Here is a 26,888-nt window from a genome sequence, read left to right as displayed (position 1 = left end):
CAGTGGCCCCCAAGGCCTCTGGCACCTCGAAAGGCCCTAGCTTGACCCCAGGGGCCTACTGGGAAATGTAGTTCTCTCTGTGGTTAGGTAGCTCCGCGGCAGGCGGATGGAGGAAGGGGGACTCACGCTTGCCAGTGGCCAGGCTGCGGTTGTAACCGACCGGACTGAGGTACTCGAAGATGAAAACAGTGACGGCGACCACAGTGAGGCACATAACGAACATCATCACCCACACGGCGGGACTGTAGGGCTCTGGGGACAAGGGAGTGCGTGGTCATGGCTCAGCCAAGTAAAAGACTCAGGATCAGGCTGGGGCGGTGGCTCACGCCTGTACTCCTAGAACTTTGGGAGTCTGAGGCAGGAGGATCACTTGACGCCTGAAGTTCAAGACTAGCCTGGCTTGAACATAGTGAGACCCTGTCTCTACAAAAAAAGAGAGAGAGGGAGAGAGAAAGAGGGAGGGAGGGAGGGAGGGGGAGGGAGAGAGAGAGAGAGAGAGAGGGAGGGAGGGAGGGAGGGAGGGAGGGAGGGAGGGAGGGAGGGGGGGAGAGAGAGAGAGAGAGAGAGAGAGGAAGGAAAGAAAGAAAGAAAGAAAATTGAAAAACCTTAGGGTACTACAGCAAGTGAACGAGGTGCAGCCCAGATCTGACTCCATCCTATTCTGGTCCTTTCTCTGGTTCTCCATCTCAGAGAGTCTTATGACCCACCCAGACCCCTAGGAGGCAGCTATTTTCAAAGAGAGCCATGGCAGGCATTTCTGTGGTTTCAGCCACCAAACAGAAACTATCTCCTAAATGTTTCCTAAGCCACAGGCCTGAGCCTCCACCTACCCCAGCCATCCCCCCAGGCCATTCATCATGTCCCATGCTGAGCCCAGACCAGCGCCCATGCTCCCCAAATGGGGGCCTCACCATCCACCCAGTCACAGGCTCAAACTCCATTTGCAGTCCTCCCCCCCACTCCCTCGCTGGCCACAGCCTGTGTCAGTCTCCAACCCATGCTCCCGCCCCTGATGCTATTTGGGCCTCTCCTCTCCATCCTCATGGCCAACAGGGCTCAGGCCTCATCGCCTCCCAGCAACCATCTCCCCAGCTTCCAGAGCTCCTGTCTGTCTCCTATAGCCCATCCCCCACACAATGCAGAGAGGACCTGGCCCCTCCCCTGCTTACAGCTCTCCCCGGGCTCCCTAGCACCCCCAGGACAAAGTGTCTGCCACTCAGCCTTGTCACACTCTCCTCTCTGTCCTGATCACTCTCTGAAGCACCCATGCTTTAACTACTCAGAACTGCTCAGTGGCTCACACCTGTAATCCCAACACCTTGGAGACCAAAGCAGGAGGATCACCTGTGGTCAGGAGTTCAAGACCATCCTAGCCAACATGGTGAAATCCCATCTCTACTAAAATACAAAAAATTAGCTGGGTGTCCTGGCGGGCGCCTGTAATCCCAGCTATTCAGGAGGCTGAGGCAGGAGAATCGCTTGAACCCAGGAGGTGGAGGTTGCAGCGAGCTGAGATCGTGCCACTGCACTACAGCCTGGGTGACCAAGCAAGACTCTGTCTCAAAAAACAAACAAACAAAAAAAACAAAGCAAAAGCCGGCACAGTGGTTCACGCCTGTACTCCCAGCACAATGTATTGTTGGGGCTCACAAAATGATATTCCCAAAGCATGGGATATCACAGCTGTGGATATTTGTCAGGTGGAGTCTTTGAACTAAAGGAGATTAAAGGTCTCATAGGCAGTCTGCCGCGGTGGCTCAGGCCTGTATTCCCAGCACTTTGGGAGGCCAAGGTGGGTAGATCACAAGGTCAGGTATTTGAGACCAGCCTGGCCAATATAGTGAAACCCCATCTGTACTAAAAATACAAAAACTAGCCGGGCGTGGTGGCGGGCGCCTGTAGTCCCAGCTACTCTGGAGGCTGAGGCAGGAGAATCACTTGAACCCGGGAGGCAGAGGTTGCAATGAGCTGAGATTGCAAAACAAAACAAAACAAAAACCTCACAGGTGCCCGAACCACTGACACCCTCTGTTCCTTGTCTCCTAGGTTTCCCTGCTAGAGGTAACACCCTGCCCTGTCCATCAAACAACCTCCCATTCATGTGTCCCCTCCTCACATTTAATGACCGTGTGTCGTCCCTGGAAGCTCACCAACAATCAACCCAAATCACCATTTCCTTGAGATTAGGACCAGGTGATTCAACTTCCTGGGGCCAAGTGTGAGCTGCCAGGACTGCCCCTGTCACAGCAAGGTCAGCACCCTGGACAGTCACTGCGGCAGCTTCGGATCACAGCTGCAGGGCAGCTCGGTGGGGCATAAACAGGACCTTGTCAGTCCCCTGCAGTGTGCTGCCTGCAAGCAGGGACCCCACGTGGTGAGTCTCAGTATGCCCTGCAGAGACCTGGGTGCAAAGAGGAGGCCACAGGAGACACTGCTGGGCAAAATAAACAGAAAACAAAACACAAAGGAGAGGATGGCTCTTCTTCCAGCCCCTCCCCTCTCCTGGGAGCTCTGCTCAGACTTCAGAGAGCAAGTGGAAACTGACAAGAACAGCTGCCCTTGGCGGTGTGCTTCTCCAGCTCAGAAATGGGCCTTCTGCCCAACCCATCTCAAAGCCACCAGCCCTGCTGCTGGGCAGCTCCCTAACCACACCCTGAGTCTGTCTACTGTCACTTCCTAGTGCACACCCCCACTCCGTCTCTGGCATGGACCTTGCAGTAGAATTCCCACCAGCCACTTACTTCCACAGAGAGGGATTTTTTCTTTTTTTAATATATTTATTTATTTATTGGAAACACAGTTTCACTCTTCTGCCCAGGCTGGAGTGCAATGGTGTGATCTTGGCTCACCGCAACCTCCACCTCCCGGGTTCAAGTGATTCTTATGTCTCAACCTTCGAGTAGCTGGGATTACAGGTGCATGCCACCATGCCCAGCTAATTTTGTATTTTTAGTAGAGACAGAGTTTCACCATGTTGGCCGGGCTGGTCTCGATCTCCTGACCTCAAGTGATCCACCCACCTCGGCCTCCCAAAGTTCTGGGATTACAGGTGTGACCACCATGCCTGGCCTCATTTTGTCACACAGCCTGGAGTGCAGTGGTGTCATCTAAGCTCACTGCAACCTCTGCCTCCTGGGCTCAAGCCATCCTCACACCTCAGCCTCCTGAGTAGCTGGGATTACACAAAGATTTAGATTTAGATATCTTAAAAACCTAAATCTGATTATATATCCCCCACACCATGTTCTGTAGTTAAAACTCTTGTCCGGGTGCAATGGCTCATGCCTGTAATCCCAGCACTTTGGAAGGCCAAGGTAGGCAGATCACCTAAGGTCAGGAGGTCAAGACCAGCCTGGCCACCATGGTGCAACTCCCTCTCTACTAAAAATACAAAAATTGGCCGAGTGTGGTGGCACATGCTTGTAATCCCAGTTAGTTGGGAGGCTGAGACAGGAGAATTGCTTGAACCTGGGAGGTGGAGGTTACATTGAGCCAAGATTGCAACACTGCACTCCAGCCTTGGTGACAGAGTGAGACTCCATCTTTAAAATTAAAAAACAACAACAACAGAGGTTATCTTCTGTCTCCTTCACAAGGCTGAGAGATCCTACAGGACAGGGATTTGTGTCTGCCTCATTTACCACTGTGTTCCCAATGTGGAGCCCACCGCCTGGCACATAGTAGGTGGTTAGTAAATACTGATGGGTGGCCGAACGCGGTGGCTCATGCCTGTAATCCAAGCACTTTGGGAGGCCGAGGTGGGCAGATCACAAGGTCAGGAGATCGAGACCATCCTGGCTAACACAGTGAAACCCTGTCTCTACTAAAATACAAAAATTAGCTGGGTGTGGTAGTGCATGCCTGCAGTCCCAGCTACTCAGGAGGCAGAGGCAGGGGAATCGCTTGAACCTGGGAGGTGGAGGTTGCAGTGAGCTGAATTGTGCCACTGTACTCTGGCTTGGGTGACGGAGTAAGACTCCGTCTCAAAAAAAAAAAAATTACAAGGTGCTGGTACTGTGCTAATTTGTTCTCTTCATCTCATACCTGGATACAGGGAAACACTTAGGTTTTGTGGGGCCTGAAGCTTGGACAATTTGGAGGGCTCTCGTTAAGAGAATTCAACCTTATGAATATAAAACCAGCTGCAGTGCAAGAGAAGGCTCTGGGGCTCAAGCTTCTTTAGCATCTTGATAAAATGTCTTCTGGGTAGGGAAATTATTTCTTCCATCTTGCAGATTAGGAAACTGAGGCTCAGAAATGATGTCACTTCACCAACGTTGCACTGTGAGTTCAGTACCGATGATACCGGGAACGAAGGTTTTCTGACCCCAGGGCCCACACGGTTGGGGGTGGCTGTTTTGCCCAGGTCTCGCTCCCTGTCCCAGGGCCCCAGCTTACCGAGGAAAGCGGAGGGGGACACCGTGCCGTTGCTGCGCGCCACCATGACGCTAATGCCTGTCTCCACGAAAGGGACGGAGAAGTCCACGATCTCAGAGCGCTCCTCGTTAATGGTGAGGGAGCCGATGGCCATGTCTGCGCGCTGGTAGAACACCTGGGGTGGGGGTGATGAGAAGTGGGCGAGGGAACCCGGCTCAGGCTGGCAGACTGACACGAACAGCGGGCAGAGACCCCCGGGAGCAGACCAGTGACAGGGTGAGGGAAGGGGCTGAGAAGTGAATTGCGGGGTTGGTGAGGAGGGGGACGCAGAGTGGGGCAGGGAAAGGCGGAGGTGAGAGATGGGGAACAAGATTGGGAATTGGTAGGCTGCGTCCTATCCCGCTGCTTCCAGCAAGTCCTCAAGGCCTTGGTCCACACCTTCCCAGCCCCACGTGATTCCCCCCAGCCCCTCCTCCTCTACCCAAAGTTCCTCCTCCCAGCCCCGCCCCCTTCCTCTAGGAGCCTTGCCCTCCTAGCCCCGCCTCCACTGCCCCAGTCCCTCCCCCTTTCTGTGGGAATTCCACCTTCATAGCCCCACCTAGTCCCGCCCCCTTTCTGTGGGAATTCCACCCTCCTAGCCCCACCTCCTCCACCCCAAAGTCCCTCCTCCCAGCCCCGCCCCTTTCCCCCAGCAGTCCCACCCTCCTAGCCCGCTTCCTCTGCCTCCAAGTCCCTCCTCCAAGCCCCGCCCCGATGCCACCTGACCCCGCCCCTTGTTCCAAGACCTGTCCTTCCCGTAGCCCCGCCCCAGGTCCAGAATCAGGTGTTCCCTCAATTCCGCCGAGCCCCCGCCTCAGCGTGCCCGCCTCTCTGCGTCTTTTTTTGCGGGGGGGATGTAGTCTCGCTCTGCGGCCCAGACTGGAGTGCAGTGGCGCGCGATCTCGGCTCACTGCAACCTCCGTCTCCCGGGTTCAAGCGATTCTCCTGCCCCAGCCTCCCGAGTAGCTGGGATGACAGGGGTGCACCACCACGCCCGGCTAATTTTTTGTATTTTAGTAGAGACAGGGTTTCACCGTGTTGCCCCGGCTGGTCTCGAACTCCTGACCTCAGGCGATCCGCGCCCCTCGGCCTCCCAAAGTGCTAGGATTACAGGCGTGAAGCCACCGCGCCTGGCAGTGCCCGCCTCTTGACTCCGCCCCGAAGACCGCCCGCCTCTCGTCCGCCCCTCACCTCCCCGATCATGCCATTCCAGACGCCATCGATCTTCTTTCCGTGCTTGCCGTTGGTGACCAGATAGAGGTCATAGCTGAAGCCGATGGTCTGCGCCAGCCGCTTCAGAATGTCGATGCAGAAACCCTTGCAGCAGCGCTTTTCCGGGCGGGGGGCATCCGGGGGAGGGCTGTGGGGATTGACCAGGCTTGGGGAGTTTGGGGACCCCCTCCTTAGACTCTCCCATAAAAAGAAGATATGGAGGAACGGACAGACAGCAGCTAAAACTATGGTTAGTGCTTTCAGGGGAAACTGAGGTTCAAAGAATTCTGGGGTTTGCCCAAGGTCATCAAGCTGGAGGGCTTTGTGGGTCCTGGGTCCCAAGAGAGGAAGGGGCTGGGAGCCAGGATTACTGGGCTTCACTGGAGGAGGGTTTTGGAGCCTGAACTCCTGGATCCCAAGCTGTCACCTGTGGGTCCGGTTGAGCTGGCTCCGGCAGGGGACAGAGTCTCGGATGCAGGTGCCACTGATGGGGTCAGCAGGCTCCACGATGACAAACGGCCTCTCCTCCAGCGTGGCCACCGTGAGGTGCTGCGTGTCATCCACTGGCTGCAGGAAGCGACCATAGCGGGACCACAACGGGTACTTGAGGCGGAGCGTCTGCTGCTCCCAGCTGCCCACCTTGGCCAAAGGGAAGGAGAGTTAGGCTTCCTGGGGGACTTCCCGTGGTATCCTCCTCCATCAGACCTAGGCGTGTGGGCAGCAGCTTCCTCCAAGACCCAGGAGCCCCTCCCACCTTCGGACCCTAGGACCCCGGAGTCCAGGCTCCCTGTCCCCTCCACCTTCTTAGTCCAGGACCTCAGGCCCCACCCCCTGCCAGGATGCAGGAGTCCAGGCTGTCTACCATGCCTGTGGTCTGGGCTTTGACTCACCACCTCCCATGTCCTGTCTCTGGTGAGGGAGATGACCACCAGGGAGGGGTTCACTAGGAAGCCATCCTCATTGAAAGAATAATCCCGGTTATCCCAGGTGATGTTCATGAAGTACCTGCCCAGGAGGAAGGGCAGGGGACATGCTGGGGCTTGGGCTGGACCTTGGCAGCTGAAGGAGAGAAAGTCCCCTTCCTACTGACCAGCCCCAGCCCCCCACTGAAATCTCTCCTCCTTTGCCTCCAAGGTCTCAAAAATGCAAATATCCTTCTTCCCTGCTCAGCACCCTGCCCTTGGCTGCTCAATGCCCCCAGGCCCCCAAGGTAAGGTCTCAGAGTCTCAGCCTGATGTTGAGGCCCTAGAGTCCCCTTTTATTCTTTTTTCCTTTTAAAGTAAAGATGAGCTTTGACTGTTTTTTCCATTTTTTGAGATGGAATCTTGCTCTGTTGCCCAGACTGGAATGCAGTGTTGTGATCCTGGCTCACTGCAATCTCTGCTTCCTAAGTTCAAGTGATTCTCCCACCCCAGCCTCCTGAGCTGGGATTACAGGCATGCACCACCACACCTGGCTTTTTTTTTTTTTTAGAGACAGATTTCTCCATGTTGGTCAGGCTGGTCTTGAACTCCTGACCGCAGGTGATTTGCCCGCTTTGGCCTCCCAAAGTGCTGGGATTACAGGCATAAGCCACCTCACTCGGTTGTTTTTGTTTTTTTGGTTTTTTTTAGATAGTCTCGCTCTGTCACTCATGTTGGAGTGCAGTGGGGTGATCTCCGCTTACTGCAATCTCTGCCTCCCAGGTTCAAGCAGTTCTCCTGCCTCAGCCTCCTGAGTAGCTGGGATTGCAGGTGTGTGCCACCACACCCAGCTAATTTTTGTGTGTTTAGTAGAGATGGGGTTTCACCATGTTGGCCAGGTGGGTCTCGAACTCCTGACCTCAAGTGATCCACTCACCTCAGCCTCTCAAGGTGCTGGGATTACAGGTGTGAGCCACCTCACCAAGCCTTTTTTTTTTTTTAACTAGAGATAGGGTCTCACTACTTTTACCAGGCTGCTCTTGAGCTCCTGAGCTCAAATGATCCTCCCGCCTTAACCTCCCAAAGTGCTGGGATTATAGGTGTGGATCACCGTGCTAGACCCCTAGAGTCCGTTTTTGTTCTGATTCTGCCTTCCTCTGAAGCCATATCTCTGAGAGTTTCCCCCTCTCAAACTCTTTGCACCCAGAGTTCTTTGTTTTCCTCTGTTAACATTGGAAGCAAGGTTATTTCCCAAACATGTCAAGTGATTTCGTAACTCTAGGCCTTCGCAAATGCTATTCTCTCTGAAAACTGTTATGCCATCCCTTATGCTGACCAACTCATTATTATTATCATTACTATTATGATTCTTTTGAGGCAGGGTCTCACTTTGTCACCCAGATTGGAGTGCATGGAGTGATCTTGGCTCACTGCAACTGCCGCCTCACAGGCTCAAGTGATCCTTCCACCTTGGCCTCCTGAGAAGCTGCTGGGACTATAAATGCGCACCACCACAACCAGCTAATTTTTGTATCATTCGTAGAGATGAGGTTTTGTCATGCTGTCCAGGCTGGTCTTGAACTCCTGAGCTCAGGTAATCCACCTGCCTTGGCCTCCCAAAGTTCTGGGATTGCCAGCATGAGCTACCGTGTCCAGCCATGACCACCTCTATGTGTCTTAAACACTGAGCTCAAATGTCTCTTCCCCTGGGTTGAAGTGCCCAGGGCAGGAGATGGCAGGGGGTGTCCCTGGACTCCTAGATATCTTCCCTGTGCAACATCACCCTTTATACTTCCACTGCGTCTCATGTCATCCACCCAGTCACTGGGCTAGACTCTCATCTGCCTTCCTCCCTCCCCCCACCCAGCCCATGGGTCCCCAAGTCTCCTGCTTCCTGCCCTGGGGCTCTCACTGCCCCATCTTCTTCTGTGGCTTCCCACAGCCCTCCTGGGCCCTCATCCCAGCCTCCTGCCTGGACTCCAGCCTCCAATCTCTCTTTTGAGGCAAAGCGTCTGCATCCTGTTTCCCACCAGTCCCCAGAGGGGTCTTTCTTCATTCAGACTTACTCTACTCATCCCCTGCTCATCACCCTTGGCTCGCCAGTGCTATGGAACAGATGCAGGCCTCTCAACCTGGCACTGAAGGCAAAGGCCTTGGGCCACCCACCTCCCAGGCTTGTCACTCAGACTCCTTTTTTTTTGTTTTTGAGATGGAGTCTTGCTCTGTCGCCAGGCTGGAGTGCAGAGGCACGATCTCAGCTCACTGCAATCTTGTCAACCAGTTTCAAGCGATTCTCTTGCCTCAGCCTCCCAAGTAGCTGGGACTACAGGTGCATGCCGCCATGTCCAGCCAATTTTTGTATTTTTAGTAGACACAGGGTTCCACCGTGTTGGCTAAGATGGTCTCAATCTCTTGACCTTGTGATCTGCCTGCCTACCTGCCTCAGCTTTCCAAAGTGCTGGAATTACAGGCATGAGCCACTGCACCCCTCCTGTCACTCCAACTCCTAATCCTGTGGCCTTCATCTGCTCTGAACTATGGTGGTCCCCCAACCTGCCCAAGGTTTTCTCCTCTCTGGGCTATTGCACATGCTGTTTCCCCTGACTGGAATACTGTTTCTGGTGAACTCCCCACTACTCTTAGAATCAAGTCCAGGCTGGGTTCAGTGGCTCACACCTGTAATCCCCGCACTTTGGGAGGCTGAGCAGGGGCAGATCACTTGAGGTCAGGAGTCTGAGACCAGCCTGGCCAGCATGATGAAACCCTGTCTTTACTAAAAATACAAAAATTTCCCAGGCATGGTGGCCAGTGTCTGTAATCCCAGATATTCAGGAGACTTGCTTAAACCCTGGAGGGAGGTTGAGGTTGCAGTGACCTTAGATCTGGCCACTGCATTGTAGCCAGGGCGACAGAGCAAGACTCCATCTAAATAAAACAAAACAAAACAAACAAACAAACAAAAAACCAAAAAGGTCAGGTGTGGTGGCTCATGCCTGTAATCCCTTTGGGAGCACTTTGGGAGGCAGAGGTGGGTGGATCACCTAAGGTCAGGAGTTCAAGACCAGCCTGGCCAACATGCTGAAACCCCGTCTCTACTAAAATACAAAAATTAGCTGGGTGTGGTGACACATTCCTATAATCCCAGCTACTAGAAGGGGCTGAGGCAGGGGAATTGCTTGAACCTAGGAGGCAGAGGTTGCAGTGAGCCAAGAACGAGCCATTGCACTCCAGCCTGGGAGACAGAGTAGGAATCTTCTCATAAACAAACAAATAAATAAAATAAGCCCAAACCCCTGTCGCTGGCCTAAAGGCCCCACGTGAGTGAGCTGGGCGCTGCAAGTCTCTCTGTCACCTACTCATACCTTCCTTCCGCTTGCCCGCTATGTTGCAGCCACACCAGCATTTCAGGCTCTCAAACAGGTAAGCTATGATTTGGATGTCTGTCTCCTAAAATTCATATTGAAATTTACAGCCGGGTGCGATGGCTGATGTCTATAATCCCAGCACTTTGGGAGGCCGAGACGGGCAGATCACCTGAGGTCAGGAGTTTGAGACCAGCCTGGCCAATATAGTGAAACCCTATCTCTACAAAAATATAAAAATTAGCTGGGTGCAGTGGCTCATGACTGTAATCTCCCCACTTTGAGAGGCCAAGGTGGGCAGATTACGAGTTCAGGAGATCAAGACCATCCTTGCCAACATGGCAAAACCCCATCTCTACTAAAAATAGAAAAAAATTAGCTGGGGGTGGCGGCGTGTGCCTGTGGTCCCAGCTACTTGGGAGGCTGAGGCAGGCAAATCACTCGAACCCGGGAGGCAGAGGTTGTTGTGAGCTGAGATTGTGCCACTGCACTCCAGCCTGGCGACAGAGTGAGACTCCATCTCAAAAAAAAAAAATTAGCTGGGCATGGTGGCACACATCTGCCAACCAGGCTGAGACAGGAGAATCGCTTGAACCCGGGAGGTGGAGGTTGCAGTGAGCCAAGATCGCACCACTGCACTCCAGCCTGGGCAACAGAAGGAGACTTCGTCTCAAAAATAAATAAATAAATAAACTGTCAGTGTGACGGTGTTGCAAATTGGGAGGTGGAACCTTTAATAAGTGTTTAGGTCATGAGGGCGCCACTGCCTTCACGACTGGACGAACGCCGTGGTCGCAGGAGTGCGTTTGCTTGATCTTCCTCCCACTTCTCCCTTTGCCCTTCTACCATGTGATCCCTTCTGTCATGTAATGATGCCGAAAGAAGACCCTCACCAGACGGTGATGTCTTGATATTGGACTTCCCAGCCTCCCTAACCACAAGCCAACACATTTCTACTTATTGTAAGTTACCCAGCCTATGATATTCTGTCATAGCAACAAAAAACAGACTGAGAGAAGGCAGTTCCGGCCCCAGGGCCTTTGCATCTGCTGTTCTGTCTCTCTTTGCTGAGATCTTCCAGTGAGTGGCTCCTTCTCTTTATCCATTTCTTTTTCTTTTATTTATTTAGTTTTTTTTTTTTTTGAGATAGAGTTTCGCTCTTGTTAGCCAGGCTGGAGTGCAATGGCGTGATCTCGGCTCACCGCAACCTCCACCTCCTGGGTTCAGGCAATTCTCCTGCCTCAGCCCCCCGAGTAGCTGGGATTACAGGCACACGCCACCATGCCCAGCTATTTTTTTATATTTTTAGTAGAGATGGGGTTTCACCATGTTGACCAGGATGGTCTCGATCTCTTGACCTTGTGATCCACCTGCCTTGGCCTCCCAAAGTGCTGGGATTACAGGCTTGAGCCACTGCGCCCGGCCTATTTATTTAGTTTTTTGAGACAGAGTGTCACTCTGTCACCAGGCTGGAGTGCAGTGGCATGATCACTGCTCACTGCAACCTCCGTCTCCCGGGTTCAAGTGATTCTCCTGCTTCAGCCTCCTGAGTAGCTGGGATTACAGGCGCATGTCACCACACCTGGCTAATTTTTGTACTTTTTAGTAGAGATGGGGTTTCACTGTGTTGGCCGAGCTGGTCTTGAACTCCTGACCTCAAGTGATCCACCACCTCAGTTCCCAAAGCACTGGGATTACAGGTGTGAGCCACTGCACCTGGCCTACTCATTTTTTAAATTTTAATTAAAAAAAATTTTTAGGACAGTCTCACTTTGTTGCACAGGCTGGACTGCAGTGAATGATTACAGATCATTACAGCCTCAATCTCCCTGGCTCAAGTGATCCTCCCACCTTAGCCTCCCAAGTGGCACACACCACCATGCCCAACTAATTTTTAAATTCTTTTGTAGAGATGGAGTTCTCATTATGTTACCCAGGCTGGCCTGGAACTCCTGGCCTCAAGCAAACCTCCTGCCTCAGCCTCCCAAAGTGCTGAGATTACAGCCATGAGCCACAGCCTGGCCTATCTATTTTTTTTAACCTCCAAATTTCACCTATTCAGAAAGGCCTTTCCGGACCACCCCGCTTAGCATAGCCCCCTCCGCATTTCTTATCACATTCCCAGTTTGATTTTTATAACAGAAGTTATCATCTGCTTGATATTTTCTTTATGTCTTTGCTCATTGCTTTTCTGCTTTATTAGATTGTAAGCTCTGTGAGAGCAGGGACCTTATTTAACACGATATATACTCTGTGTCTAAAGCAATGCTTGGCACATAGTAGACTTTCTTTTCTTTTTTTCTTTTGGAGATGGAATTTTGCTCTTGTTGCCCAGGCTGGAGTGCAATGGCACGATCTTGGCTCACCGCAACCTCGATCTCTCGGGTTCAGGTGATTCTCTTGCCTCAGTCTCCTGAGTAGCTGGGATTACAGGCATGCGCTATCACGCCCAGTGAATTTTGGATTTTTAGTAGAATTTTGGATTTTTAGCTTTCTCCATGTTCGCTAGGTTGGTTTCGAACTCCCGACCTCAGGTGATCTGTCCACCTTGGCCTCCCAAAGTGCTGGGATTACAGGCATGAGCTACTATGCCAAGTCATAGTATACTTTCAAAAAAGGGCATTTCAATCAATAAATGAATCAATGAGCAGTTCATCCCTCAGGTCACAGCTCAGATATCTCCTCCTAGAAACCTTCCTGACTCCCAGGAGTTCCAAACCATCCTGGGCAACATGGTGAAACCCCGTCTCTACTAAAAATACAAAAAATTAGCTGGGCATGGTGGCGCGCGCCTGTAATCCCAGCTACTCAGGAGGCTGAGGCAAGAGAATCACCTGAACCTAGGAGGTGGAGGTTGCAGTGAGCCAAGATCGTACCACTGCACTCAAGCCTGGGAGACAGAGTGAGACTCCATCTGAAAAAAAAAAAAAAAGAAACCTTCCTGACTCCATAGGCTGACCTGTGACTTGTGCGCCCTGGTGTGGAAGGCTGATTGAGGCTAATACATTTCCTCTCTTGCAATGACATTTTGGAATGAGATCTGGAGGGATGAGTTGTAGCCAACGAGAGCTGAAATTATGAGGGGGCAGAAGTTCTGGGTAAAGAATTGAACAGCCTCTGGGAGAGGCAAGACTGAGAAACAAAGAGAAAGGGAGAGAGAGGGAGGAGACAGAGGGAGGGAGGGAGAAGGCAGAGTAAGAAAGACAGAACCAGCCGGGTGCGGTCACTCACACCTGGAATCCCAGCACTTTGGGAGGCCAAGGTGGGCAGATCATTTGAGGTCAGGAGTTTGAGACCAGCCTGACCAACATGGTGAAATCCCGTCTGTACTAAAAATAAAAAAAAATAAAAAATAGCCAGGAGTGTGGCACATGCCTGTAATCCCCCCTGCTCAGGAGGCTGAGGCAGGAGAATTGCTTGAACCCGGGAGGCGAAGGTTGCAGTGAGCCAAGATCCCACCATTGCACTCCTGCCTGGGCGACAGAGTGAGTCTCTGTCTCAAACAAAACAAAACGAAACAACAATAAAAACAGAAAGAGCTAAAAGAGTAGCTGGCCCCAGGCTTAGCCTCAATTTCTGGCTTCTGCGTTCCTCTGTTTATTTTTCCCAGTAAACCTCCTTTTTCCTAAGGAAACTCGAATGAGACTCTGCTTCACGCAACCAAAAATGTCCTGGCTTAGCCAGTGCTCCTCCCCATGCCCCCGCCATGCCCGTGCGACCTCCATTACTGCAAGAATCACGCTGCGTTGCCATTATCCCCGTCCCTGTCTGCCACCCTTACAAGAAACTGTGTTCTTTGAAGAATAAGTCCATGGTCTCATTCATCTGTGTTCCCAGCGCCCAGCATGAGCCCTAGTTCCTAGCGGGTGCTCAGTAAGTATTTATGAAGAAGGGATGCTTTTCTCACCCTCTTTGAGGGGATCCTGATTCTCAATCCTCCAGTTCTCAATTCTCCTCTCTTAGGTCTTCTTCCCCACCCATCACCTCTTTCCAACTTCACCTTATCCTCATTCAGGATTAAAGGTCTCTCCTTTCACTGTTCTGTCACCAAACTCATCAATTTTTCCACTCCCAGAGCTTCCTATTGTTGAGATGCTGTTTTCCAACAAACTCTGTTCTCCTCTTCTAAAATAATAGTGCGTAAGTTGGGCACACACCTGTCCAGCTAGGGCTGATATTTCCCAGCCTTCCTTGCAGTTGGCCTAGGCCATGTGCAGGAGTGATATTCAAACTATCTAGCAATTGGCAACGCACGGGTGCTAGCCAATCAGAATGGACGTCTAAGCAAATCAGAATGGACGTCTAGCCAATTGGAATGGACGTCTAGTCAATCAGAAGAGACGTCTAGCTAATCAAAATAGACATTTGGCCAATCCCAACAGACATCTAGCCAATCAAAATGGACACCACTGTCAACAACCAGTAAGCCAGCCCTGACCATGTGACTACCTTCTCAACAGTAAGATGTGAGGCATGTCCCTTCTGCCTCACTTACTCAAAAGGAAAGTGCTTGCTGTCCACTTCCTCTCTTCCCCTCCTCATGAGCTACAATTCAGACATGATCACGACCCTGTTTCAACCATGCAGAGAAGACAGAGCAACAAGGTGGGAGGATCTTGGGTCCCTGAATGATCACATGGATCAGCAGTCTCCTGATAACCAGGAATGCTCATCTCTGGGTTGTTATGTGAGAGAGAAACTAACTTCTACCTTATTTGGGCCACGGGATTGTTGGGTCTTTTTGCTACTGAAGCTCAGTTCCTAGTCTAGGTATTTCGGTGAATCTAAAATGCTATCAATTATAAGAGGTACCACAAAGAAAGACAAAAGTGCTGCCAATTAAGCCATGATAAGCCATCAATTATAAGGCACATCTCGTTTTCAAAGACCTAAAAATGTGAAAATTATGCATCTTATGAAATACAGTAATACACTCACTTTGTCTCAGATGCTTTTTCCAAATGACTTGATTTAACCTCGGAAAAGAGACCCAATTACACCTACTTTACATAAAAGAAAACTGAGGCTCGAGGAGCAGATGTGACCCATTTGAGCCACTCATCCAGTGAGTACTCCGGGTAGCTAGGCTCTGGAAGGAGCCCACCCATGCCCCTCCCATTCCAGCCCCACTCACCTATGGAGACTCTCGCCGCGGTGGGTGCGATTCTGGGCACGACAGTCGTGGCCGAGCTCAGGAAGGAAACCATAGTCACGCAGCAGGGCCTGGGCGCCTCTGGCCACTACGGCCACGCCAGCTGCCACTCGCCGAGCCAGGTCATCCCGCCAGCCAGCCGAGCGCACTGCAAACAGTCCGGCAGGCAGCGGGGCGCCTCCTGGCAGAAGAAGGGGCTCGCCAGGGGCCCCAGAACCCCCGCCTCCAGCCAGCTGGGGTCCCACCATGAACCAGACGTAGCCAGACCCAGTGAGGCCAGCCTCCTCAGCAGCCCGGAACACTGGCTCGGCCTCCTCTCGGGCGCAGAAGAGCAGGCGGATCTGCGCGCTGACACTGCGGAGCTGGGCACTGAGCACAGCCTCGCCCGCCCCAGGGTCTAGCGTCAGCGCCCCGCGGTGTTCCCAGCCCACCAGGCTGCCGTCGGTCAGCACCTCGATGTAGGACAGGAAGGCCCGGTGGCCAGGGGCACGCGTGGTCACCGCTACAAAGGACGTCCAGTCGTATTCCTCCAGCACCTCGAAGATGACCTGAAGCTGTTGCTCGGTGGAGGAGCCCAGCTGCAGGAAGGTGGAGCCCTTCTCCTGCCGGGGAGGGAGGAGGATGTCAGGCCTCTCGATGTGGACGCCTCAACTCTCAGCAACGGATAAGGGGACCACAGCTCCCAATAAGGCAGACTGACTAGATAGGTTCACTAAACCCATCTTCTTTTCCTGCCGGGGCACAGGGCTAGATCTGGATTAGCTTTAACTATGTGGCTGAGTTTTTCTAGACTCATCCATAAAACCTTACTTTCTTTTTTGACAGAATCTTGCTCTGTCACCCAGACTGGAGTGCAGTGGCATGATTTCAGCTACTGCAACCTCCACCTCCTGGATTCAAGTGATTTTCCTGCCTCAGCCTCCCGAGTAGCCACCATGTGTGGTTAATTTTTATATTTTTAGTAGAGACTGAGTTTCGCCATGTTGGTCAGGCTGGTCTCGAACTCCTGACCTCAGGTGATGCACCCCCCTTGGCCTACCAAAGTGCTGGGATTATAGGCGTGAATGCCTGTAATCCACACCCAGCCTGGATTTTATATGAATGAAAAATAACCTCCTGTTGGGTGATCCACTGACATTTGGGGGTTCATCTGTTCCAGCAACTAACATCACTGTCATTAATACAACCAGTATCCAGTAAAGGAACTACAGCCCCCAGCAGCCTCTGAGAGGGACTGGATCCCTGCAGGCAGCGAGGAGACTACATCTCCCAGCATGCAATGTGAGTGCTGCCAGTATTTCCCAGCTGGAAGAAGCTTTGGCGAGTGTACTTTCCCTTCTTTGGCTTTCCTCCTACCTTCCTTCCTGTCACCTCTTCCTCTACCTCCTTTGCTGGACCCTATTCCTCAGCCTGAATTCTAAATGTGGGAGTGCCTTAGTGTTCTCTTTTCTTCTCTGTCCTCTCTCCCTGGTGATTTCAACCAGGCCCATGAGTTTTAATACTGTCTCCCATGTTATCCAATATGGTGACTGCTAGCCACTCATAGCTATTCAAGTTTAAAATAATTAAAATTAAATAAAATTGGCTGGGCGTTTTGGCACACGCCTGTAATCCCAGCACTTTGGGAGACCTCGGCAGGCAGATCACGAGGTCAAGAGATCACGATCATCCTGGCCAACATGGTGAAACCCCGTCTCTACTAAAATTACAAAAATTAGCTGGGCATTTAGCATGCGCCTGCAGTCCCAGCTACCTGATAGGCTGAGGCAGGAGAATCGCTTGAACCCGGGAGGCAGAGGCCACAGTGAGCTGAGATTGCCCCACTGCACTTCAGCCCAGGCGACAGAGTGAGACTCTGTCTCAAAAATAAATAAATAAATAAATAAAATTTATCCTGAATCAAGGATCAGAGGAAATAAATATTAAATAGAATTTTAAAATTAGTTTTCTGTTTGTGCTAATCCCATATCAAGTACTCATCAGCCACATGTGGTTTGTGGCTCTCATGTTGAACAGAGCAACTATAGACCACATTTATCCTTGCAGAAAGTTCTATTAGACAGTGCTGGTTATGCTAATGATTCCTGTCCTCAGTCACAACCTCTCGTGTGAGCTCCAGACAAACCTATCCCCCTGCTGTTTTTTGTTTTGTTTTGTTTGAGACAGAGTCTTCTTCTGACACCCAAGCTGGAGTGCAATGTTTCAATTTCTGCTCATTGCAACCTCTGCCTCCCAGCTTCAAGCAATTTTCCTGCCTCAGCCTCTCTAGTAGCTGGGATTACAGGTGCGCACCACCACACCCAGCTAATTTTTGTATTTTTAATAGAGATGGGGTTTCACCATGTTGGCCAGGCTGGTCTAGAACTCTTGACCTCAAGCGATCTGCCTGTCTCAGCCTTCCAAAATGCTGGGATTACAGGCGTGAACCTGCGCCCGGCCCCTATTCCCCTCTTTCTTTATTCAATATCTCCTCTTGGATTTCAAGAGGTGTCTCAAAATTAGCATGTCAAAACCAGAAGGCTTGCTCTTTCCCCTATCTCAAATTTGTTCTGGTTTTTCTCTCTCTCTTTTTGTAAAGGAGCAAAGAATGTAAAGGAATAAAAAGCAGCTGTCTTGGCGGTGCATGCCCATAATCCCAGCCACTTGGGAGGCTGAGGCAGGAGAATGTCTTGAACCCGGGAGGCGGAGGTTGCGGTGAGCCAAAATCACACCATTGCACTCCAGCCTGGGCAACAAGAGCAAAACACCATCTCGCAAAGAAAAGAAAAAAAAAGAAAAAAAAGAGCAGTCGCCATTTCCCCCTGCCCCCGGCTTATTCACCCTGATGCTCAGGTCCCAAATCTAAATCATTGTTTCCTGCTCTTTCCCTGACACTCACATCCAGCCCTCTCCAAGTCTTCTCAGCTCTACGTTCAAACATAGCTCCAGCTGTCCGCTTCTCAGTGCCATCCATCACTGTCACAACTCTCATTGTTATCACTTTCTTGCCCAGCTATTTACAGCTTACCCACCCATCTCTGTCTTCCTTTTATCTTTTTTTTTTTTTTTTTTTTTTTTGAGATGGAGTCTCGCTCTGTTGCCCAAGCTGGAGTACAGTGGAGAGATCTTGGCTCACCGCAATCTCTACCTCCTGGGTTCAAGTGATTCTCCTGCCTCAGCCTCCTGAGTAGCGGGGATTACAGGCATGTGCCACTACGCCCAGCTAATTTTTGTTTGTTTGGTTTTTTTTTTTGAGACAGAGTTTCGCTCTTGTTATCCAGGCTGGAGTGCAATGGCGTGATCTTGGCTCACTGAAACCTCTGCCTCCTGGGTTCAGGCAGTTCTCCTGCCTCAGCCTCCTGAGCAGCTGGGATTACAGGCACGCGCCACCATGCCCAGCTAATTTTTTTTTGTATTTTTGTAGAGACTGGGTTTCGCCATGTTGGCCAGGCTGGTCTGGAACTCCTGACCTCAGGTGATCTGCCTGCCTTGGCCTCCCAAGGTGGTGGGATTACAGGCGTGAGCCACCGTGCCCAGCCCATCTCTGTTTTCAATCTTGGATTTTCCAGTCTCTTCTCCAAACGGCAGCCAGAGTGATTGTTTCAATATACTAATTGGATCCCATCCCTTCTCAGTTGAAAACATTCCAATGATTCTACCTCAGAATCAAAGCCAAAGTCCTCACTGGGGCTCCAAGGCCCTGCATGAACTGGCCCCTGTTGCTTCTCTGACCTCATCTCCTGCCACCCCAACCCCCAATGGGCTCCTGCCACACTCCCTTCTTTCTCTTCCTCAAATACATCAAGCTCCTTCCTGCTTCAAGGGCTTTGTCCTTAGTTTTTGCCTCTCCTGGGGACACTTTTTCCCAGCTCCTCCATACCAGACCTCCACCTGACACCCGCAGCTCAGGTGTCCCTGCCTCAGGATGGCCTCCCCTGACTGCCTGTGACTGAAACTCCATCCTCAGTCATTACAGCATCCTGCAGACTTCCTCTGGGAGGCCAGATTTTACTGTTACTGGTTTTGTCTGTCTCACCATTAAAATGCAAGCTCTATAAGGCAGGGACCTGGTTTCTCTCTCTCTTCCCCTGCCCCCAGAACTGTATTCCCGAGGAATTAAAACAGCCTGGGCACTGAATCAGCTCTCAATAAATCTTCCTGTAATGCAATGAGAACAGCGAGTGGGCTTTCTCCCTAGGTGCATGCCTATGAGAAAATGTGTAGGGGATATCACAGTTGTCCTGAGGGAATAAGGTCTTTCTTGTTTTTGTTTTGAGACTGAGCCTCACTCTGTCCCCCTGGCTGGAGTGCAGTGTCATGATCTCAGCTCACTGCAATCTCTGCCTCCTGGGTTCAAGCGATTCTCATACCTCAACCTCCTGAGTAGCTGGGATTACAGGTGCCCGCCACCACACCTGGATAATTTTTGTATTTTTAGTAGAGATGGGGTTTCACCATGTTGGCCAGGCTGATCTCAAACTCCTGACCTCAGGTGATCCACCTGCCTCGGCCTCCCAAAGTGCTGGGATTACAGGCGTGAGCCACCGCACTTGGCCAGAAATGAGGCCTTATTGTAACAAACGAGAACCTCTTCCTTTAGCAGGTGGAGGTGTGCTGAGGGGACCACATTCCCAGTATTCAATGGGGCACAGATGGAGCTGTGAAGACCACTCTTTCTTCCATCCAGTGGCAGAGAGGGGACTACATTTCCCAGAATGCTATGGGCATAAACCGAGCTGACCACAGTGCCCAGCCAACATTGAAACAGAGCGGACCACACTTCTTGGCAGCAATGAAGGCAGGAGGGACTACGCCTCGGAAATGGTAGTTAAGAAATAAGTTCGCCTCCCAGGGCATCTGCCTACGCATCTCTTTAAAGTACCATGCCAAGGAGAACAAGAAAGTTGGACAGAGGTCCTTCCCAGAACGCTCTGAACAGGAGAGGACTAAGAATCTCTGCATACAATAGTGATGCAGTCACACAACCACCGGACGCACAGCAGGGAATGGGCAGATTGAAGGAAGCTCCACCCACTCAGGTGGCTCCATCCTCTGGGTTGCACTGGCCCCACTTCTGGAGAGGCCCCGCCCCTTCTCAGGCCCCACCTTCTAGCTGACCCATTCTTCTCAATCCACAGAGCAGGCTTGGTCCAGTTTTCTCCTTCTCTACCTGAGGTCCGCTACAACTGCCCCTTCTGTGCTCTTGGGAGTCAGGCCTTTCTCCAGGCTCCGGCTAGCTCCAGCCTCTGCCATCTCTTCCCCAGCAGGCTCCTGGCTTTGACCACTCATTGGCTGGGTCCGCCTCCACCGTAAGCCTTCATTTTCCTGCCCACCCTCTGGACTCGCTTTCCACACCTCACAGTGAGGAATGTCCCTTCTCAAACACTACTCTCAGGACTGGCTTCCTCTCCAGACCCACCCTTTATTAGAGTGCTTAGGCCCCGCCTCCTCCCAGGCCTCGCCCCCAACTGGCTAGCCCCTCCCCCTTTTTTGACTCACTCCTCTGACTGGCCTCGCCCTAAACCTCGATTTTTGCTTCTTGGTTCTTTCCCTTGCCCATCCTCTTCTCTGTAATGACTCCTCCCCTTTTCCAACTCCTCCTCTTAGAAGATGGCTCCTGCATCCCTGGCCGACCTCTAGACCGTGCTCAACCGGCCAACCCCTCCCCAAACTCTGTCCTCCGCTATACCTCTGATATTTCCTGGCTCCCACTTCTCCACAAGACTCGCCCCTTTATTTCTGAACGCCATTCATTTTCTTTCTTTCTTTTTTTTGAGACTAAGTCTCACTGTGTCGCCCAGGGTAGATAGAGTGCAATGGCACGAACACTGCAGCCTCTGTGTCCCGGGTTCAAGTAATTCTCCTGCCTCAGCCTCCTAAGTAGCTGAGATTACAGGCGCCCGCCACCACGCCCGGATAATTTTTGTATTTTTAGTAGAGACGGGGTTTCACCATGTTGGCCAGGATGGTCTCGAACTCCTGTGACCTCAAGTTATCCGACGGCCTCTGCTTTTCAAAGTGCTGGGATTACAGGCGTGAGCCACCGCGCCCGGGTCCCATTCCTTTTCAACTGACTTCTTCCCGCGCTGATCCTAGATCCCACCTTTCCCTCAGATTTTGCCATCTGGGGTTGCTCCCTTTTCGTCCCCAGTCCCTAACCCTTCTCTTGACTTGCCTTTTCCACCGTCCCTTACCTACAATGAATGGGCCCACGTCCTCCCTATACTCTGATCATGGAGGACTGGCCTCTTTCTGACCCTGAAGGCCCATCTTACCCTATAGACCAGCCCCCTCCAAGTCAGCCTGGCCTCTTACCTAGCCCGAAGCCCTGCCTGCTGTCTGGGCCCGCGTTGTCCCAGACGCGGACCCACATAACTGGCCCCGCCCCCTCCAGGCCACGTCCCTGCTGAATGTCCCAGACCCGCCCCCCAGCGGCTTGCCCCGCCTCTCCTGTGGCCCCGCCCCCGCCCCGGTCGCGCGCACCTTGGGCGTGAGCACGAGCGCGGCGCCGCCGTGCACGGCCACGATGGGCAGCGAGGTCTGCGCCGACAGGAAGTCGAGGATGGGCGCGACGGCGGGCGCGCGCGAGTCGTCCTCGAAGACCACGCCGTGCACGCGCAGCCCCGACAGCAGGTCGCAGAGCTGCAGCACGAGGCTGCGGGGGTCCGAGCCGTTGAGCACCAGCGCCACGGGCCGCACGTCCAGGCCCGGGCTGCGCACGGCGGCCGCCACGGCGGGGCCCAGGCGCGCCGCCTCGGCCGCGTATGCGGGCCCGGAGAACACGAGCGCCACGTTGAGCGGCCGCGCCCCGCCGGGGACCCCACCGGGCCCACTGGCCCCGCCCGGCCCCGGCGCCTCCTCCGGGAACGGGCTGGCGCAGGCCAGCGCCAGGAGCAGCAGCATCTTAGCGGGGCCCCGAGGGCCGCGGGGGCCACCGGCGCCGCGCATCGCCTGCGGGCCCCGCGGGGCGGCCTCTGAGCGCCCGGGAGAGACGGGAAGGAGAGGGAGGCACAGACGGGGAGGCGCAGAGACAGGGAGACGAGATAGAGAGACGCACAGAGGAGGAGATGCAGCGAGGGACAGGCGCAGAGAAGGGGAGGACAGGGAGCGGTTGGGGTGATAACAGAGGGAGAGACACGCGGAGGACGAGAGAGATGGAGGGGAGAGAGACAGGCAGAGACACGGGGAGAGACAGACACAGCAGAGGAAGGTGGAGGGGCGAGGTGAGAACAAACGCCAGGCAAAGGAAGAGGTGAAACGGGGAGACGCAGAGATAGGGCGATACAGAGATAGGAAGAAGTGGAGTATGGGATTGGGGGAGACGTAAAAAAGAGGGTGGATGATGGGGTCAGGGGAAGATACAGAGGTAAGGGGAGAGAGAGAGAGGGCAATAGACAGGATGGGGATGGGGAGACCCACAGATTGGAGCAGAGAGATCCAGGGAGATGGGGAGGGAAAGAGCGCCAGGAAGAAGGAGAGAGACGGAAGAAGCAACAGAGACAGGGAGAAGACAGAATGGAGTGGCAGAAACGGGAGTGAGGGAGGCCCAGGGAGAGGATGATAGAGGCGGGGAGAGATGCGGGAAGGCGGGAGAGATACGCGAGACAAGAAAGTTGGACAGAGAAGAAGACAGAAGGCAAGCCAGGAAGAGGGAGACAGAGACTCCAAGTCCACCAAGAGACACACACACATAAGGGATGGGGACACGGAATTGAGATTGAGGGAGGCAGGCAAAGCAGAGTGCAAACAGGAGGACAGAAATAGCGAGGCAAGGCCAAGATGGGGACCCCCACCAGGGAGGTGCCCAGCACAGACATGAAAGTAAGGCGGGGAAGGCGATTGGCAGGAGAGAGCAGAAATAAAAGCGAGGAAAAGGGAGAGAAAAAACGAGAGAGGGAAAAGGGGTCAGGTGTGTGGGGAGAGAGAGAGAAAGAGAAAGAGAAATTAGTGGGGCACCCCAAGGAAAGAAAATGCCCACATGACCTTACCCTTCACCCTGACCACAACCCCTAACCCATTTTGTCCCCTTACTCCTGTCCCTGTCCCCTCATTCTCAAAGCAAGAGAGTCATGGCCCCTGCTGGGATGTGGAGTTGGGGGGCACTGCTGTGGAGAGCTGGGGGCGGGGGTCCCTGGCCCCCAGCCCGGATCAATTTGGTAAATTAGAGGAAAAACAGTCTCTCTTCCTGGGCCCCCTGTTGAATACTAGCTGCCTGGGGTGGTTGGGCTGGGAGCCAGTCTCCTGGGTCCTGCCTGGGACTGAGGGAGGAGGGCACTGGGGGTCTGGACTCCTGGGTCCCAGAGAAGGACTGGCGTCTGCACTAGGGGCTTCCTGAAGGGGTGAGGGTCCAGACGGGGGAGGGTTCTCTCCTGGCTGTCAGTCAGGCTCCTGTCTGGTTGCCATGGTAGCGAAGGCCTCGTCCACCCCACAGACTGCCAGGGTAGGGGAAAGGCCCACAGCCCCTCCCCTCTGTCCACCACCTCACCTTCCCAGAGATCCCGGGCCCCTGTCTTCCCCAGGGAAGGGGATGGGGGCTCCTAGTATGCCCATCCCTCCCAGATCCTGGCTTCTCTTCGCCCCTCCTCTCCCTTGCCCTTCCTCAAGCAGCTGGCTCAATCAGTGCTCAGAATAACCCCCCCACTCCGCCCCAAAATAACCCACAGCTGTGGCCTGGCCCCCGCGGGGTTAACACTCTCGCTCCCCTCCCTTCCCAGTGGCTGCTCACCCTCCAGCCCCTCCTCTGCCTCTCCTAGACCCACCCCTACCTGGCTTCTGCTCTTAGGGACCTTGGGTCCCGCTTCCTGCTGAGGTCCAGGAGGGCAGCCCAGGCCCCACCCTTCTCAGGGGGGCTGCATGCTCAGTTTCTTCCCATAGGGATTAGGGAGAACAGCCTCCCTGGTTCAGGGACTGAGGAGGGGCATCCCCAGTTCTCCAGGACTCTGAAGGCCCAACCCCCAGAACCCACGCCCGCAGGGATCACAGAGTCCAGCCCCTCAACACCCCCCCCACCCTCCCCTCCGTCTCCACCTCTTCTTGAGCCTCCGTTTCCACTTCCATCTGCACCGGGCTAAAGTCCTCGACTCCTGTCCCCTGCCCTGTCAGGGACTCAGGAGACTGAGCTCCTAAGCCTGTCCTTCTTCAGAAGCCCTACCCCCTGCCTCCTTCTGTAAAGACCCAGGAGTCCTGCCGGCAGCCCCTTCCTCCCTCAGCCCTTGGAAGTCTGGGCATTCAGTCCTGTTCTTTCCCAGGACCCAGGAGGCCGGACCCCTCCTGCCCCAAGACTCTGGAACTCCAGTGCCCAGCCTTCTCTCCCCACAGGAACTGGGAGTCCAGGTCCCCAGCTCCTTTCTTTCCCCAAAACCCAGGAGTCGGGGTTCCTGCCCCTCTCCTCCCTTAAGGATCCCCTTTTGGTTTCAAACCCCATCATTCCCAACCTCCTGGGTGCCCCCCCCAGCTCCAGCCTCCCTAGTCACCCCACTTAGATCCTGTACATAGCACAGCCTGTCCCCAAGTGGGGAGGAGGAGGAGGGTGCCAGAAATTCCTAGGATGTCCCTGTCTTCATTGCCCCCCAATACAGCACCCAACACAGAAGGGAGGAGAGGCCACTTTGATCAACAGCTCCCCCCTCCCCGCAACCTCGAGTTGTGCTGCAGACGGCGTCCCGATTCCTCCCCCCGCACCCCCCCAACACACACACACAACACCCATCTCTCCCCACCCGAATCCTGATGCTTGGAAGAGGCTGGAAGGGTGTTCCAGAACCTTGAGGAAGGGGTGGGAGCTTGGGGCAAGGGGTGCTAGGGGCCTGGATGCCCTCAAGGTCCTTGGCAGGGGTATTAATAGCAGACTCATAGCTCTGACATGGGAGGCGAGAGCGAGAGGAGAGAGGGAGAGGACCGGCCGGCGATGGGGGACACTGATGCAGGGATGGGGTGCAGAGAGAGGGTGAGATGAGAGATGGAGGGAAAGGGATATGGGGCATCAGGTATGTGGGGCTGGGGAGAGGGAGCCAAGTGTCAGAGAAATGGGGGGCGGGAAAGATCTGAGGTATGGGGACCCAGGAAAAAGGGGCTCAGAGAGACAGAGAGAGAGAGGGTGGAGAGAATCCCTGAGGGACAGGGTAGCTAGGTGGGGGCCAAGACCCCTGCCCACCATTCTACCCCACTCCCATGAGGCTCCTGGCCAACTTCCCCGTCCTAGATTTGGGGGTCCACATTCCCACCACCACCCCTGCATCCCGTCCCCGCCTTACCTTTTCATGACCCTGTTCTGTGGGGGGGATTGTGGGGAGCCAGGACCGGAACCCGGCATCCAGCGACCCCAAGATTCCGAGTAGGGCTCAGAGAGCCGATGTGGGGGGGCAGGCCCCTGGGCGGCAGCAGCGGTGGTGGTGGCGGCAGCGGCGGCCGGGACCTCCTGTCTGTCCCTGGCTCTGTCTCTCCTTCCTCTTCCTTGGTCTTGTCCTGCCCTGTCTGTCCCCCAAGGTTGCGGCCACCTGGACTAGGGGAGGACGTGGCTACACATGTTGCTTTGGAAGTTGGGCCCCGGACATTGCAGAGGCTGTCGGGGTGTCCTCTTGCTGCCTCGACCCCATGGGGATCCCCCCTCCGCCCACCTGGGGTGCCCCCCTCTGCTGCTTCAGCCCGGGCTCCTCCCCACTTTCCATGTGTCCAGTCCCGCCTCTCTCTGGCTCATTCGCACCCCCACTTTGTGCCCTCAGCGCCCCCCCACCCTCACCTCCAGCGTCTGTGTCTGTCTGTCTGTCTGGGTCACCTCTGAAGCTGGTGGCTGGTGTGTGTGTGTGTGTGTGTGTGTGTGTGAGGAGCGGGAGATTGCCTGCCTGGGGAACTGCTTGCTCCTTCCTCGCTTGGCCACCTCCAGACCCCCCCTCGACGCCCCCACTCTCAAACACAGGCAGAAACACACACATACACTCACGCACACACGCACTACCTCACTTCCCTGGGATTCCCCCTCAACACCCCCAGAGCTTGAGGAGGGACACACACACACACGGGGGGGGGGGCGGTCTAATGGGGGCCAGGCTGCCACTGCCGTTAGGGGCTGTTTGGACAGACAGGAGGACACAGGCAGCCGGGGACGCCCAGACGCCTGGCCGGACGAAGGCAGGAGACACAGAACCCAGGTACACACCACCCATCTGGGTTTGGGGGGCTGGGGTGGGAGGAGTAGGGGCGCCCACGACACCCAGGCAGGCGGCTCAGGGTCGGTACAGACAGACCCCTCCCTCCCTGGGCCGCCGCAGCCCTTACAGACACACCCCCCCTCCACCAGCCAGCCTGACACCCGGACACACAGATCCTCACCGGGCAGATGGCAGACGCTCGAGGGACCCCTGGGGGCCGGGCGGACCCACCCAGGCGACACCCCCCAGCCGGGCACCGGTGGCCGAGGGAGGCTGCGGGAGGCTGCGGGCGAGGGTGGCGGCGGCGGCCGCGGCTTGGAGGAGCCGGAGCGGGAGGGACTCGCACACTCGCTGTATTCTCACACACACACACTCACTCGGGATGCGATTAACATTCAGTCCCCGTCCGCCACTGCCGGGAGACCCATAGCCCCCCCTCCTGGCCTCCCTGGGGACCCCTCCTCCTGCCAGGGCTTGGGGAAGGGGCCGCCCGCCGCCCCAGCTACCAGCCTCTGCCTTCCTCCTGGGACGAGGGAGTGAGGGGGCTGAAAATAAAATGGGAGGAAGAAGTCAGGCTTGGTGGGGGGCAGGCAGAGGCGCAGAACCAGGTATGGAGACATCAGCTTCAGAGCTAGACTCCAGGGCCGGGGGTGGCTGCCCTCTGCCCCCTCCCTGCCTTGAGGCTCTGGAAACAGAAGACCTTTCCCTGACTTCAGGG

At 54.3% G+C, this 26,888-nt stretch overlaps 1 protein-coding gene across 5 annotated transcripts in view; it reads right to left on the bottom strand.

The window, feature by feature from the left end:
* GRIN2D (glutamate ionotropic receptor NMDA type subunit 2D) overlaps positions 1-26,539 on the bottom strand; it is a 54,533-nt gene extending 27,994 nt beyond the window's left edge. Inside the window, exons 1-9 of one of the 5 annotated variants that reach the window (XM_054249405.2) lie at positions 25,762-26,539; positions 25,277-25,524; positions 21,507-21,997; positions 15,027-15,646; positions 6,519-6,633; positions 6,056-6,267; positions 5,608-5,776; positions 4,399-4,552; positions 127-252 (exon numbers count right to left, since the gene is read on the bottom strand). In XM_054249405.2, coding sequence (XP_054105380.1) covers positions 127-252; positions 4,399-4,552; positions 5,608-5,776; positions 6,056-6,267; positions 6,519-6,633; positions 15,027-15,646; positions 21,507-21,971 — 1,861 coding nt within the window. In that variant the 5' untranslated portion in view covers positions 21,972-21,997; positions 25,277-25,524; positions 25,762-26,539. Of the gene's footprint in view, positions 1-126; positions 253-4,398; positions 4,553-5,607; positions 5,777-6,055; positions 6,268-6,518; positions 6,634-15,026; positions 15,647-21,506; positions 21,998-23,788; positions 23,933-25,276; positions 25,525-25,761 lie in introns of those variants that run through there. The other 4 variants (XM_054249406.2, XM_054249404.2, XM_054249407.2 and 1 more) reach the window with 4 other exon arrangements.
* Between the last annotated feature and the right edge of the window lie 349 nt (positions 26,540-26,888).

The sequence above is a fragment of the Callithrix jacchus genome, chromosome 22 (genome assembly GCF_049354715.1).
Source record: "Callithrix jacchus isolate 240 chromosome 22, calJac240_pri, whole genome shotgun sequence".
NCBI classification, from domain to species: domain Eukaryota; kingdom Metazoa; phylum Chordata; class Mammalia; order Primates; family Cebidae; genus Callithrix; species Callithrix jacchus.
This window is presented reverse-complemented; position numbering and strand designations above follow the sequence as displayed.